Genomic DNA, 15209 nt, shown 5'->3' with positions numbered 1-15209 from the left:
CATGGCTGAGCTTGTAACTGTAGTCCATAACATGTCCTCCAGTTCTCCATATCAAACTTATTTGCTGAGTAAATCTACATATTTTCTTGCCTACTGTCTCTTCTGTCAGTATCTTTCTGAACCATTCTGTTCAATCACTACGTCCATAAGACTGATATTTTGGGAGATCACGTGGGAAAGACAGTATTGCTTGCTTTATTTGTGTATCAGCCGAGCTCAGGGCAATATGGCTACATTGACATAAATATCAAAAATATATATTATCAATTATTGTAGGAAAAAGAAAATGAAAGATTTTGATTTTCTCAGCAAGCTTGCGGATGACAGCAAGCTGTGTGGTACGGCTAGCACACTCAAAGGATGGGAATGCCATTCAGAGAGACAGAGACAGGTTTGAGCAGTGAACCCAGGAGAACCTCGTCAGGTTCAACAAATCCAAGTGCAAAGTCTTGCACTATAGTCATGCAACCCTCACTATCACTGCAAGCTGAGGAATGTAAGGATCGAGCACAGCCCTGCTGAAAAAGACTTGGGGGTACTGTTGGATCACCGGACCAGGAGCCAGCAGTGTGCCTTTGCAGTTCAGAAAGCCAACCTTATCCTGGGCTACATCAAAAGAAGCATGGCCAATGGAGATGATCCTGCCCCTCTGTGCTGCGAGACTTGGAGTACTGCATCCAGATGTGGACTCCTCAGTACAGAAGAGACATAGACCTCTTGGTGCGTGTCCAGAGGAGGGTCACAGAAGTAATCCAAGGGATAGAACATTTCTGCATGAGGACAAGCTGAACTGGGGCTGTTCATCCTGGTGGACATGATTGCAGCCTTTCAGTAACTAAAGGGAAGCCATAAGGAAGGGGTCAGATTCTTTAAAGGTGGAGATAGGACAAGGGGAAATTATTTCAAAGTAAAAGAGAGTAGATTTCGTTTGGATATAAGGTAAAAGTTTTTTTTACAGGGAGAGTGGTGAGACACTGGCACAGACTGCCTCATTCATAGATACATTAGAGGTCAGGCTGGATGGGGCTCTAAGCAACCTGGTCGATCTGCTGGTATCCTTGTTCATTGAGTTGGACTAGGTGACCTTTAAGAGTCCTTTCCAACTCAAACAATGCTGTGGTTCTATGAAAAAAAAAAAAATAAAATAAAAATTAAAAGGCATTGATTTTACCGTGCTGATCCTTTCATGATTTGGGAAGTTTTGATTCATGAATGAATGTATGTAAGAGAAATCTTACCACAAGCAGCTGTCTGCAATGTATAAAACTGTGCTGCTGCTGGATGGCTACAGGTTTTCAGAGTTCACAATGAGAAAGTGGCATTATTGAGGTGTAACTCAGACTACCTAAAATAGGCCAGATGAATCACCTCCCAGGAAAGTTTCTCTCCACTGACTGTAAAGAGAGTTTACTGCAATTAGCTCAGGTACAGATATCTAAAATCTAGTTAGTCCAGATAGCTGAAATGAATCCCACCGCTGGTGGCCTGTGGTAAAAGCAAGTTGCTTTTCAGCTGCTTAGCTGTGGTGTGAAGGCCTGGAGTATCATTGACACAAAAAGATGTGTATGAGTGGGGTTGAGTTCCCCCCTTGGCTGTGAGAAGGGACACAGCCTGCCTGACCTTGAGAGCACCAGGAGGATTCGTTACCTCACCAGGTCATCAGATGGGATCTGCCATCAGAGTGAGTGGCGTTTATGACTGTATTTTTGTTCTATATTGCAACTAATTAATTGGTGCCATTTTGGAAAAGAAGAGGTGGCAAATTCTCTTCCTGCTCTCCTTGTGAACACAGTGGTAGCCAGTCCCCAGCCTACACACTGACACAGCTCCCCAATTTTCCTTCCCCTGCTCCATTTCCTCTTCAAATTGAAAGCTATTAAGAGTCTTTAGGTAAATAATAGAAACCTAATGCCAGTGCGTGTTATAAATCGCTCACCTAGTTGCTTCTAGCCTAATGTCTTCTCAAACATTACTTTCACACAAGGCAGTGAGGGAAGGAAATGCTTCATGTACTCCAACAATCAATGGGTCAGGAGTTAAGGTCACAATAATGTAGTTTCTCCTTGTTTGTCAAATCGCCTGAACACAGTGAGATTCCTGGGTCTTTAGTCTCAGGCTGGCTTCCCTCAGCAAGAACGTGGATCTTGGGGAGAATCATCCTGCTCTGGGATTATATCCTGTTGCATTCTCCAAAGCACAGAGGATGGCATATGGCTGATAGTGCCAGGTTAGAGCTAGGATTTTATCACACCCAATGCTTTCCTCAGCATAGCTTAAAGATGAGCTCTATGTAGGTCTAACACCTTAGACGTTAAATTAATCAATGTTTAGGAGGTAACTTGATACTTGCAAACAGAAATCACTTTTTGTAATGTGAATTATTCTGCAGGAAAAATAAATTAGGAAGTAATAAACTATGAACATGAGAAAAAACTTTGAAGGTTAGAGAGCTCTGGAACAGGCTGCTTAGAGGTTGTGAAGTTCCTTCTGGAGATGTTCAAAACCCACACCTACCTTTGCAACCTGCTGTAGGGAATTGCTTTAGCAGTGGGTTGGACAAGGTTATCTCCAGAAATCTCTTCCAATCCCTACAATCTCATGATTCTGTGCAGTATTAATACAAAGATTTGGTAATTACTTTTTTTCTTTTAAGATAGACAAAGATGTGAAAGACCTCTTTAATTCTGAATCACTGAAGTACACATGAAGACTTGAGAGCTGGAAAAACTGCCTAAAATGCCAATGCTATCAGTCAGTGTTAAAATTTTCCACCATCAACTGAGAATCGTATGTCTCATTCCCCCTACATTCGTTGAAAGCAATATCATGCATTTCACAGGGGTAAACTTCCAAATCTATGCACATACAAAATAAGGCATGTGAGAGAACAACCTATTAACATACATGCCCCAAAACATATCATGAAGCTGTCAGGCTGTTGGTTACATTTCTCACAATGCAGAGTGCTCTCACATGTAATGTTGAGCAGTGGTATATTGGTCACAGATCACTTTCTCCATTTGGATCCCCCGTGAGGTGTAAATATTTCAGAGCTGATGCATAAGTCATGTACACCTGTGTTTCTGAGTGCCTTCATAGTGATACATAACTCGTGGGTATTTCTGAAAATGGAAGAACATGGGTTATATTTTCTGTCATTGCAAATGAAAAATACATGGAGACTTTTAATGTTTAGCACTCAGACCAGTTCTGCAGATTCTTGGAAACTGTTGACTCCAGCCCTGGGCAACATCAACATCAAAGTGATGTGGAAACACACACACCTTGCCAGGCCGTGTCTGCACATGACTACCTGCTGGGCCCTGTGTCACTGAAAGCCAACATATGGAGCTAATTCATTCAAGAGATAACATTCTGAGCAGACTTTGCTATTACTGTATGGATATTCATTAGGATAACAAACAGAGGTATTCATATTATTCATATTCTCATTCATTAGTAAGTGTTGGTGCCTTCATATGACTTTTTCACTTGTGAGCAAATCCAAACCTCACAGAAAACACTGAACACATTGATCCTCATGCACTCATAATAGAAAAAAAAAGATTGTTTATGGAAAAAATGTGTTTGAAATATTAAAATTCATCATACAAATCACTGGACTGATTGGGGGATAGGGAATGAGTGAAGTACACCCACTGAAGAGCAGGATGGCTTCTGTAGATGGTTCATTCTTGTTTGCAGAGCCTGGTACAGTCAGTGCAAGGTGAAAGGGGAAAAGGAAGGGCACATTTCAGAAGGTGAAAGGATTAGAAAGTCAGGATAAAGGAAGGAAGCATCATTTCTCACTGCTCTGAGTAGTATCAATGGAGCTCTTCAGGTTCAGGAAGGCAGAGGTAGGGTTTCTGGGTTTCTGCACTAGGGAACTGCTTCTTGCTGTTTTGCTTCTACTGTACAGTAGAAAATAAGACCCTGAACATTTCTAAATAAATAAGTAACAAACCTGAGTCTTTTCACCAATGAAAGTAGTATAATGCCTCATGAAATGCTTGGGATTAGCCCATGAAAAGGACACAGTTAACTAGATGGGCATCAATCTGATCTAAACCTATTACTTTTCTCATGAAGGCAGTGCCCCTAAAGCACCAAAGTAATTCTGATGTACAGAGTATAAATATGTTTCTTTGTATAAACAGAACAATTTATCCACTTCAACCTCGTATCTAGTAATACAACCAGGATAAACACAAACACTTTTTATTTTAATTTCTCTATTGCATTCTCCCATGGAGGCAAACATCTTACAGCTTCAACTTTCGTGGGTATTTTTCGTGGTTTTCCATTTGAATGCTGCCAAGTACATTGTTATGGCCAAACTATAATGATAATACCAAACTTTTTGGACTACTGATGGAGCTATCATACTGGTATAAATGTAAGATAATTCTGGCATCATTTCCTGGTATATACATTACTAGCAACACCATCCTTTTACATTTATAATATTCTTTCCTTCTCTGCTCTGCTGTTTTCTTAGATCCAGCCTATGGATCTTATGAGAGAACATGGCCCCAACCCTGAAAAATCTCTGCAGTTTTTTGTTTCCTTTCTGCTGCTCAAGAATAATAGAAAATAAGAAAAACAGATTGCTGACCTTATAAAATAACTCCTAAAGCTTTTTCACAGCTAAAATCAGATCACAGGAATAAGAACAAAGTGGATGTGTACATGGATTCTGTATTTATTCTCAAGCAAAATTTGTGAAAACTAGAAGCATTTGGCCTATGGTGAGATTTTTTTCTAGTCACCCTATGGCAAAAACTTTGAAGGATTCATTCATGCCTAAAGGCAGGCTTTGTTTCCACTGTGTCACCCTGTGGATATCTATGCTGGGGAGGGCACAGAACATCCTGGATGCTCTCCCCTTCCTGGAGCAGCAGCCAGAGGTTAAGCAATCACCAAGGGTTTCTCAGTGCCATTACATGGGCACAACCAAGCTTGGCTTGCTCTGCTGTACATGTGCATACTTAAACACAGTATGCATGTATAGTTGTCAGATACATTCTGTTTCTCTTAAACTGCTTTGTCATGCCAGGAGGAAACACCTATATGCCAGAAGAAAATCTTTTTTTTTTTTTTCCCTCCAGGATGTGCTTAACAATTCTCTCTTTTTCAGAGAGGTGCATTCTGAAATGTACTTTTCAACACATAATTTCAGTTTGGTCTCAGTTCATTCTTAGCTCTTCCTTCAAATTGTCTGCAGGGTTGAATGAACGACTTTTTCAGTGAAACTCATGTCCTGCTGAACTCTGTGAGCATTTTGCTACAATGCAGATTCAATCCTAACAAGTGCTTTACTGCACCAAGACAGGCTATCCTTCCTTTCACCATTAACTGAAAAGACAGTAGATGGAGCCAGTCTCAGGAAGGGATGCTCCATCTGCCACAGCAGAAAAGGCGCTGATGTAGTTGCTCTCAGAAAAACAAGGAGGAGACTGTACTGAGAATCAGGTCTGTTTGTTCTCTGACATTTTTAAAGAGCAGCTCCAGAATGTTACTTGCATTTTATTTAGCACTTCTAGTGCAATAGCAGTGAAAACTAACATTACAGGGAGTGTGTGTTCCCACCTGAAAATGTCTTCAACAGCTCATAAAAACCAAGCCATTTTTATCAGCACTGCAGGAGATCTTTATTACCTCTCTACTGCATGTGCACTGCTAGGATGTAGTTATTGATTTAACAAGTAAACTTCATGACATGCTTTTATCTTGGAATTAGCAGCAAGACTGAAATAGAGCCATTATTGTACTAGTAACACTGAAATGTGAGATTCCTGAATATTCCAAAGCCATATCTGCACTTCAACAAGCATCCCATTTAGGCTGTCTCTACAGCCACATCAAAACATCGGCTGTGAGAACTTTAATAGTTATGACATCATGCTCACCTCCAGGCAATTTCACAACCTTTTTGTTTTTCTTTCTACAGGTTTGGACATCAGGCAAGCTCAGGTTATTGTGCTGTCATCGGGTACCAAATGTATAAATGGGGAATACATTAATGACCAAGGGCTTGCAGTCAACGACTGCCATGCAGAAATTGTGGCAAGAAGGGCATTTATTCACTTCCTCTACTCACAGCTGGAGCTACACTTAAGGTAAATAATTCTGCTGACTCTCTTTGAATGTTACATTGCATTCAGTGGAATACATCCATCCGCCAAGCATTTGAAATATTTTTTTTCTTCATGTTCTTGTTTCTGAGTCTTTGGCTGATGAAGGACCAATATACTGTACAGTACAAAATGAGTATTAGACAGTCTGAAGTGTTGGATCATGAGCTCCCTTACTTTACCTGGCTTCCTTTCAGTAGCAATTAGACATGACTCATAAAGTTGTGTTTTATGAAGCCTAATGATTTTGTACGCACAGGCTTATTAACATCACACACTGGCCAGACACTAGAAGGAGGTCATTCTGCTCTCTTTAGACTTTTTCCTATCTTATTTTCTGTGCTGAAATATCTCAAGGAAGTGATTTACTGATAGTTAATGCCTTCATTGACTCACCAGAGAACCGAAGAGTGTTCAGTACAGTAAACTTCTTGACAAAGTACAAAATGCTCTCATCCATTCCTTCTTTATGAAGTTTAGAAATGTTACAGTATCTAGAGTTACTATGGAGGAATTATTGTTTCTGTTTTCAGTCAGACTTTCCTTGTTACCATTTAAATGAGTCAAACACTGTCTGGAAGATCCTTACAAGTAGGATAACACCAGAGTCTCTTCTGGGACTTCACTTATCATTTCTATTCATCTGGAGAAACAGGATGGTTCACCCATCAGAACCTATGGGAGGTCATCAGGAAGGTGGAGTTGGGATTTTTACTGACATTCAAAGTGGGAAAATGACAGACAACTGGCCAGCACTTAAATAAAAGAAGTGCAGTATATAAGGAGAAATTGTCCACGCAGGAATAAACAAGCAGTGGAAGAAGGCACCCAGCAGAGTTGTTTAGTCTCCCTCCCATTCTGGAGGTTTTCAAAATCCAATGGAATAAAGTCTTGTTATCCGGTTTAAATAGACTCAAAGTGACTCTGATTTGAATAGGAGGCTGGTCTAGAGACTTGAGAACCCTGCCAGGATTATCATCTAATCCTATGAAATCCAAGCAGAAGTCAAGCTGAGGTGATGTTTACTTATATGGAAGAGAGAGAGGGAAGCAAGGAAAGAAAACAAAAAGCCATTATCTATAGACTATACTTCATCCCTCCATTATTGCTTGCATTTTGATGGGATTTTATCCAAAGGCCATTAACCTTGGTGCAAAAACTCCCTTTGCTTTCTGAAGGCTTTGCAACAGGATTCAACTGTGTGCTCTTGTGAGCCCCTATAATATTGTTGGCTCCAAAGCAATGATAATGGGAATGGTGGTTATTTTCACTTCAGGCTGGGACTGAAGAGTATATTGAGTAGATGAGCTTGGCTAACAGAGGAGGACAAAAGCCTTGAAGGGTTTAATCAAAAACAATATTCTCTCTATTTCAATCTGAATTGCTGTCAAGTTTACATTAAATTATGTTTTCAGCAGTGTAGCAGCCCTATTTCTTGCTTTGTGCTAAAGTCTCTTGGGAAAGAAGTGCTGACACTGTATCTCAGACTATTGTATTGATTCACATCCCTAACATGTTCAGTCATATTATTATTTTATTTGGATCAATGTTAACAATCTTTTGTTAAGAGAATCCTCAGCGCAGCACAAGCTCTGTTCACAATAACTTCAAATGACTCCCTGTTCAGTGAAGATCAGACAACACCGCTTCTCTGACCAGCACAAATAATAAAAATCTCAACCAGAATTGTCAAGGCTAAGCAGCTTTGAAAGACAGGGCTAGAGGTATTGTAAAGCACATTTTGCTTTCTTAAAGTCCATGTGTGCTGTAATATGTTCTCCAATTCCAGTATTTATTGCTTGCCAGTTTTACACCATCATCAGGAGCTTTACCATATAGAGATAAAATGGGAGCACTCAAAGTGGGGAAAAAAAAAAAAAAGGCATTTTTGGCATATTGAAATCATATTTACCCCTTTCCCTTACAAAAAGAGACAATACTCCCACTGGCAGAGAAGCCACGTGGCACTGCTGCGTAGCTAAGACAGTTTTTTCAGGACAGATGTGTTAAATCAGTTTCACTCTGACTCCCTGCATACTTGCTCCTCAGATTTGGGACTTCTATTTTGTTGCACATTTGCATTGACTCAGTCTAAATTCAAGTCCTCTCTCTCCTGGACCAGCAACTTGTTGTACAGACTGGTATATACACTGAAAACAAAAATATGAATCCCTAACTAAAAGTTATAAAGAAAGCCTAGTGCACATCACAGGCTCAAAGAGCTTAAATTTTCCATCTCTCCCTATGAAACAGAAAAGATTATTCCATAGGGCAGTATCCCGTATTTGTCACACATCGTCCTCCCACCAAGGAGGACCTGCTCAAACTGATTTCCATACATGGATTTCAAACTTCAGGAATTTTCAATACAGTCTTCATTGTCTGCAAGTTAGCTGGCCAAGTGTGGACTAGAAACCCCAAGGCTACTATGTCATCAGGAGTGAGAGATGGCCATCTATGGAGTGTGACTCAGCAGATCCAATTAAGGTTCTCCTTGTAAATGAGATGAATTGCCATTTACTTCTGTTGCTGTACAGATAGTATAAGGTGACAGCTTCAGATATGTGAACCATGGAATAGTTCCATCCACAAGCTAAAGTTGCAGCAATATGTAAATTGTATTTTTTTCTCTCTCTCTTCATACTGTTAAACATTAGAGGTGCAGCTTTCCGAATTTTCTTTTGAAAGAGAGTTCCAGAATGGGAACTTTATCCTCTCTAAGAAGCAAGAGTGACAAATACTTCAAAAGGAAACTTTCTTTCAACAATTCATTGTCTAGAGCTTGAGTTAAATAAAAAGCTAGAAGCACAACTAAAATCTGACAGTTTTTAAGCAGTCTGATTAAAACCCCTACCCCTCCCAGATCTCATTTTTATGACAACCATAATCCTCAAGTTCTCAATACTTCCATGGAAAAGATGAGAAGTAAGAAGCAAGTTTTCTGATGTACAAAAGAAGGATGAGAAAAGCCTTTTGAGAGGATTTCTCTAAAATTCACCCATCAAAAGGTACACAAATACCATAGCCTGATTATCTCACAATGATGGCTGTAAAATTCACATTGACCTCAGTGGGTTTATTTGTATCAACAGACCAATACAAAAGAAATAAATCCAACTAATGATCTATTCTTAAACCAACACTGTAATGTCTTAATGTTATAGTGGCCCTACAGGTGCCAGAGGGATGGTTTTGTAAGAAGTTCTTTAAGAGATTTAGATTCACACTACTGTTGACCTTAAAAGTAAGGAACAGCCTTCATCCAGTCCACTCGGGTTTTTTTTCCCCCCCTACAAAAAAAAAAAAAAAAAAAAAAAAAAAAAAAAAAAAACCTATCTGCTGGAGATATACTATTTCTTATCTTCCTCTTTTTATCTTCTCAATGAATACAACCTTTTTAAGCCATCTGTTAGTTTATCTAGGATGCTGTGCTCTATGCTGAGCAATGGATATAGCACTAGAAACTCCCTTTAACTACATTTACATGCTAAAAATAGCTTCTCTATTTTTTTTTTTAGAACAACACACATATATTTAGCCACAAGTACGTGCCAAAATATTCTTGCCATCAGCTCAAAACAAATGCATACAAATGCATGTTAAACAAGGAATTTAAACAAAAGATTGAATTTACGACATTCTTAGAAGTTTCTCTTGAATTTGCCTCAAGTGCTAAGTCTCTAGCAATAAATCACAACAGGCAAAGGTTCAAGGACAAATTCTTCTCTTAGCCACTACCAAAGTGGCTGAGGTGGAAAGCGACACACTAATGTCACCCACTGAATGAACTCAATTTGTATACTTACTATGGGTTCATTCCTCATGGCTTTGTACAGGTGTGCATGGCTCTGCATGGTACTCACAAGTGCTGGGGTAGAAGTGACTTCACAGGAACGACTCTCATGGCCCACACAGCCACTTTTACACAAACCATTTGTCTCTGGGGTCTGACATCCCCCAAGCCTCCCTGAAAAGCCACTGTTGATAATACTGCATCTCAAACTCATTTACAATATTCTCAGCGCTTATTTTGTTACCCCTATCCAACCACCAGGCAGGGAGAAATCTACTGTTTGAGTTCAGGCCCCAGAAAACCACACCAGAAATGGATCAGAAGCATACATGATAAAGAGGAGTTCATTCAGTGACTCCTTGCAGATGCTCATGGTTAGATCCACCACTGTACAATCAGTAGGTGTACAATCAATAGGTATACAGAGCTTAGGCTCAGTAAAATTATTGTAGTGGAAATCTAACCAAAAAAAAAAAAAAATGGAAATTCTCACCAGCATTATAGGCTTGGAGTAAAACTCCACAAGGAGCAATCTCCTATCATTCCTCAGTGGCAGTCAGCACTTAAATGGGATCTAGGACAAGCGCAGCCAGGCTCCACCCCTTCTGGTAGCACAGGTGAATTGCCTTCACCTGTGCTCCCACAGCTGACTCATTGTTTGCCACAGGTGGTCAATCAGAGGTTCAGGCCGTGGTCAACAGTTCCCATACAGACATCCATCACCCAATCTGTCAACTACTCTGGCCACAGAAGTTTCTCAGTACTAGAAAGAGCATAAGGTTAATGCATGAGAAGTAGTCACAGAATGGAGGCTGATTGCTGTGAGCTCTAGCAACCCAGCCCAAAAAATGACTGCTCCAACCCTACCTAGCAACTGTTTCCAGGTAGAGCAAGCTGCCCTGGCACTAATAAGGCTTAACATAATCACAGCAGATGCCAGGACCGCACTACTCTGGTTCTCCCAGCTGATTTTGTAGTGAATTATTTAAAACCAACTGCACTTGCTACAAAGTCCAAGCAGCAGGACTTAATTTGTAAGTGTTTTATTATTTCAGAGAGCAGTATCAGGACGATGGTATAATTAGCGTGGTTGGGAAATTCCACTGCAGCCTGCAGAAGGAAGGAGTGATGCAGCTCCCTGCCCCTGGTAATGTGCCTGTAAATTCCTCTTGACAGCAAACGCATCCTCGCATCAAAAAATGACAAAACACCCAAAGCATACAAGAGTGACAGCCAAACAGCTTCAATAGTACCGAGTCTGCACAAGAAAAAAGCAGGCAGAGTCAGCTTGAATGGAATTCAAGGACTGCTCTGAGGCTGGGTAAAAGCAGCCCTGCTTGCACTGATGGAAGGCACAGAGACAAGCAGAAGTTGTGCCACTTGATGGGCTGTCCTGGTGTGAATTAAATGGGTAGGGCTTTGGCTTATTAGGAGCCTTCTAGGAAACCACCACCTGCAGGTGCAGTTATACTCAGAGTCATTCTTACAAAAAGGCCCCTGAATTTTTGAGGGAAGGACCAGAGCATCAGCATCTGTCATTAGAATTTCACTGATCACATTTTTACCTTCGAAGTGATAATCACCACCCAAATATATATATCAGAAGCAGCTGTTCGTCAGTGAAATCAACCATGTCTTCACAAATGTAAATCATCTGAGAAATACACACAGCATAGCCCTAATGCAAGCTGCTGCTGCAAACTGCAGGATGGGGAGGGCTGGGCCTCCTGGGCAGCTGCTGCTAATGGAACTTAAGCGCTGTGTCCCCATCTAGCTGCTGAACCATTTCACAGACAAAAGCTTCATCTCAGTAAGTGTCTTTTTCAGCTCAACCAAGAAGGAGCCTGTGCAAGTTTTGTCTGCACTTCTCAGGTTGCTTTCTGATTTCGAGAAATGCCAAGTGGCCAAGGAGGGGCTGCTGGCCGAGATGGAGTGCTTATGGGTGGCTGTAGTTGAACAGAGAGGGAGAGTGATGCTTAGGGAGCAGGAGGGTTGACTGGGTCATAAACTCTGGGTGCTTTATTAGCAACCATTTCCAGTGGAGAAAAATGCACATCTTGGCTGCGGTCATGTTAATGGGATTTAAATACGTGGCTGGGCACATCTGATTTTCTCAGCTGAAAATCTAAGAGATTCTTCATATGCCAGAATCTCTTTAAAATCAATGTGTTTATGTATCTGTGCTTTGTTTTTAGAATAGACTCCAGGTAAACAAGCCAAAGCACATTGACAGTTTTGACCCCCCTTCAAGCATTTTTTCACTTATTGTTTTTCTCTCCTTGTCAGCAGGCAAAATACATGATTCTTAGTGCTAGTAAAAACAAACAAACAGGAAGAAAAACACAGAGCAGAATTGTTTCTGATTTGGTGTGTAACAAATGACCTGGATCCTCTTTTGTGATCACAGTAAACGACGAGAAGACTGGGAGCGATCAATCTTCGTGCGATTAAAAGAGGGAGGCTACAGGCTGCAGGAGAACATCCTGTTCCATCTATATGTGAGCACTTCGCCCTGTGGGGATGCGCGCCTCAACTCCCCGTATGAAATCACAACTGACTGTAAGAGAAAATATTTCCCTCTCTTTTTTTCCCCTTTGTGCCTTTTATTGTTGATTTGTTTGTTTATTCTAAGACTAATCCTTCTTTCTTTGTTGACTGACTTGCAGAAAATATTTTTCTTAAAAGCAGAAACACTGGAAGGTATATGGCATGTGTGTCTGTGCAGCTGGTGCTCCTTCCCCCATGCTGAGAGGGAAAATCATGGCCAGGCAGAACTGGGATTTCTCTACCTTCCTGAGGCTCCATGGCTCTGCTGGGTAGTTCCTAACAGCCTGCGTTTCCTGATGGGGAAAGGAACCCCAGTAATCAGTAGACACCTTGGGAAGTGTCCTCATGATCAAACAGATTCTTGGAGCCACAGCCATGGGCTGGACTAGAAAATTATGTATGCATTTGAGGCTGCATGAACTTTTGTTGAGGTTTAGGCAGTATGGATATGTTGAAGGGTTGCATTTATACCAAATCTCTACTGTCCAAGCTCAAGTGGCTGGATTCTGAGGTGGAGCAATGAGATGAGATCAGGTAGCTTTAGCACCGGTTGAAAGCCAGGTTCATTCCAGATGCTACCTGCCCTTGAAGCAAACAATGTCAGGAGCATTTTGGTAAGAATCCTTCCCAGACAATCCTGCTTGGGTCAAATCAACTGCGTGGTCACTGAATAGCAGATAAATTAGATGGAGTCTGCCAGGCAGTCTTTGGAGTCCCTGGTCCTATACTTATGATCTTCAAACAGGAATGTGACCTTATGGGGAGTTATGCTTTAGAAGTGAGGTGAACAAGCTTTGAGCCAGTGCAAATGCCACCGAGAGAACTGCAGGATGTGTTGCCGTGAAGGAATATCTGACCTCCATCACATGTCCCAGTGATGTCATGATACCAGCTCCCCACAGACATTCTTGCCCCTGTCATTGTCCTACTGTTGCAGAGGCACATCATGGTTACAGACCCCTGCACCACCTTTGCCCCAGGCCATGGTCACACTAAGGAACAAGGGACTCAAGAGAACTGTGGCTTGCTATCACAGATGTCTGTCACTCTATGATCCACTTCATGATTCATAAGGTGCACGCTTCCCTCTATCCTGAGGTGTCACTTCTCACAAATTCATTTTACCGTGCTGCAATACTCATAGTGCTCACTGCTAAATGTACATATAATGAGAAATAGTTCTTGCCCTGACTACCTTAAATGTGAAGCAGGCAAGATAGAAGAATGAGGAGGGAAAAGCGTAGATACAGGAACGTAAAATTAATCATCCAAGGTCATGCAACAACCTGACTGCCTCCCAGGAAAATTCATCTGATCGTGGTTTCATTTCTGGTTCTTATTTGTAGGAGTTATTTATTAACGATTAAGCATTATTCTCTCCAGACTGGAATCCTTTTGTCATGTGTGAAACAGCAGCTTGCTGGGGCAAGAAACGAGAATACACCTATTCAGAAAGGAAATACTCTTCTTCTTTTGATGTGGTTTCTACATTCTGTCAGTAGGGCATATAAAATAAAGAAAAGCAAGGAAATTTTTAAGAAGAAAGCAGCAAATAGACAAATTCATGATGTGGCAGCAAAATTAGGAGACGCAGACATCATCTTAAAAATAAAATTAAAAGTAAGTGTCTATGAATGTCAAATATGAATAGTGATTTTAGCCTCACACTTTAATATTAAGAGATATCAAAAAAGGCTTTATGTTTGATTAACCACCCTCATATTTTTCTAATGTGGGCCATTGTCACAAATGGCCACAGACTATTCAGGACTGGATACCAAAAGATGAGGGGACACTTCTTTAATTGACAGTGCATGTAAGAAGCTACATTAAAAATATATTTTCTTGCAACTGCTGGTATTCACAGGGTGACCTTGTAGAGACCATGAAAATGCTTTTCCTGGTGGTTATTATACCAGCTATAGTCTGAATAAAAAAAAAAACTGAGACAGCAAGGTCTGTGTGACTTAATGAAGGTTACAATGTGATGCAGAAATAGGCTTGAAGGGGCATCACTTGGTTTGTATTTCACTGCTTTAAGCAGCTCCCTCCACCTTTGTCCCATGCTCTTAAAAGCATTTAGCTCTGTATAAAAGCTATGTTGCCAAAAGCTGTCCTTCTGCGAGATAAGCATTTCATTTTAGCTCACGTTATCCCAGAGACATCTGGAAAGATAAGTATTTTATAATGTTTATCATTCACATCTCTTTTTTCTTTTCCTCCTCTCTTCAACTTCAGAAATAACCTTTCTTTTATCCAGTAATGACAAGGAACTCCAGATGAATGCTGTTTCATTTCTTAAACAACAAAGACGCTTCTCCTAGAGCTAGCACAAGCCATCAAACATTGCTGATTATTCTCTAAAGATGCATTAACATTTTAAAACAGTGTCTCGCCATGTGGTTTCTGTTTTTGCAAAGGAGCATGATAAGCCTTTATCAATATAGTGAGTGAGTAAAATCCACTTCTCAAATCTCTTTCCAAAAATTTCCCATTATCCGCTGTGTCTTCCCAGCACCCTCGGGGAGGCCTCACATTTTCTTCTTATGAGCTTTGTTCTGGTTAGGGAGGAGATTAGCCAGCATGCACTTGAAACCCAGTTTATTTCTTGCTGGATAGTGCTGGGTACCAACTCAACTGCGTATGTAAGAATCTGACCTTACTGTGGTTCCTGTGAATGACTGCAATGCAGTGCAGGAGAGGTTGGAGAGTCCGCAGCCATGATGGTTTCACTC

At 40.8% G+C, this 15209-nt stretch overlaps 1 protein-coding gene across 2 annotated transcripts in view; it reads left to right on the top strand.

Moving 5' to 3' along the window:
- Positions 1-15209, top strand: part of ADARB2 (adenosine deaminase RNA specific B2 (inactive)) — a 292099-nt gene that overhangs the window by 245570 nt on the left and 31320 nt on the right. For both annotated transcript variants that reach the window (XM_052696091.1, XM_052696090.1), the window contains 2 exons: positions 5951-6119; positions 12335-12486. In XM_052696091.1, the coding sequence (XP_052552051.1) occupies positions 5951-6119; positions 12335-12486 (321 nt within the window). The remainder of the gene's footprint in view (positions 1-5950; positions 6120-12334; positions 12487-15209) is intronic.

Source organism: Tympanuchus pallidicinctus, unplaced genomic scaffold (assembly GCF_026119805.1).
Source record: "Tympanuchus pallidicinctus isolate F22 unplaced genomic scaffold, pur_lepc_1.0 scaffold3, whole genome shotgun sequence".
Lineage (NCBI taxonomy): Eukaryota > Metazoa > Chordata > Aves > Galliformes > Phasianidae > Tympanuchus > Tympanuchus pallidicinctus.
The sequence above is the reverse complement of the archived record's forward strand: the minus strand, read 5'-3'. Positions and strand labels throughout refer to the sequence as shown.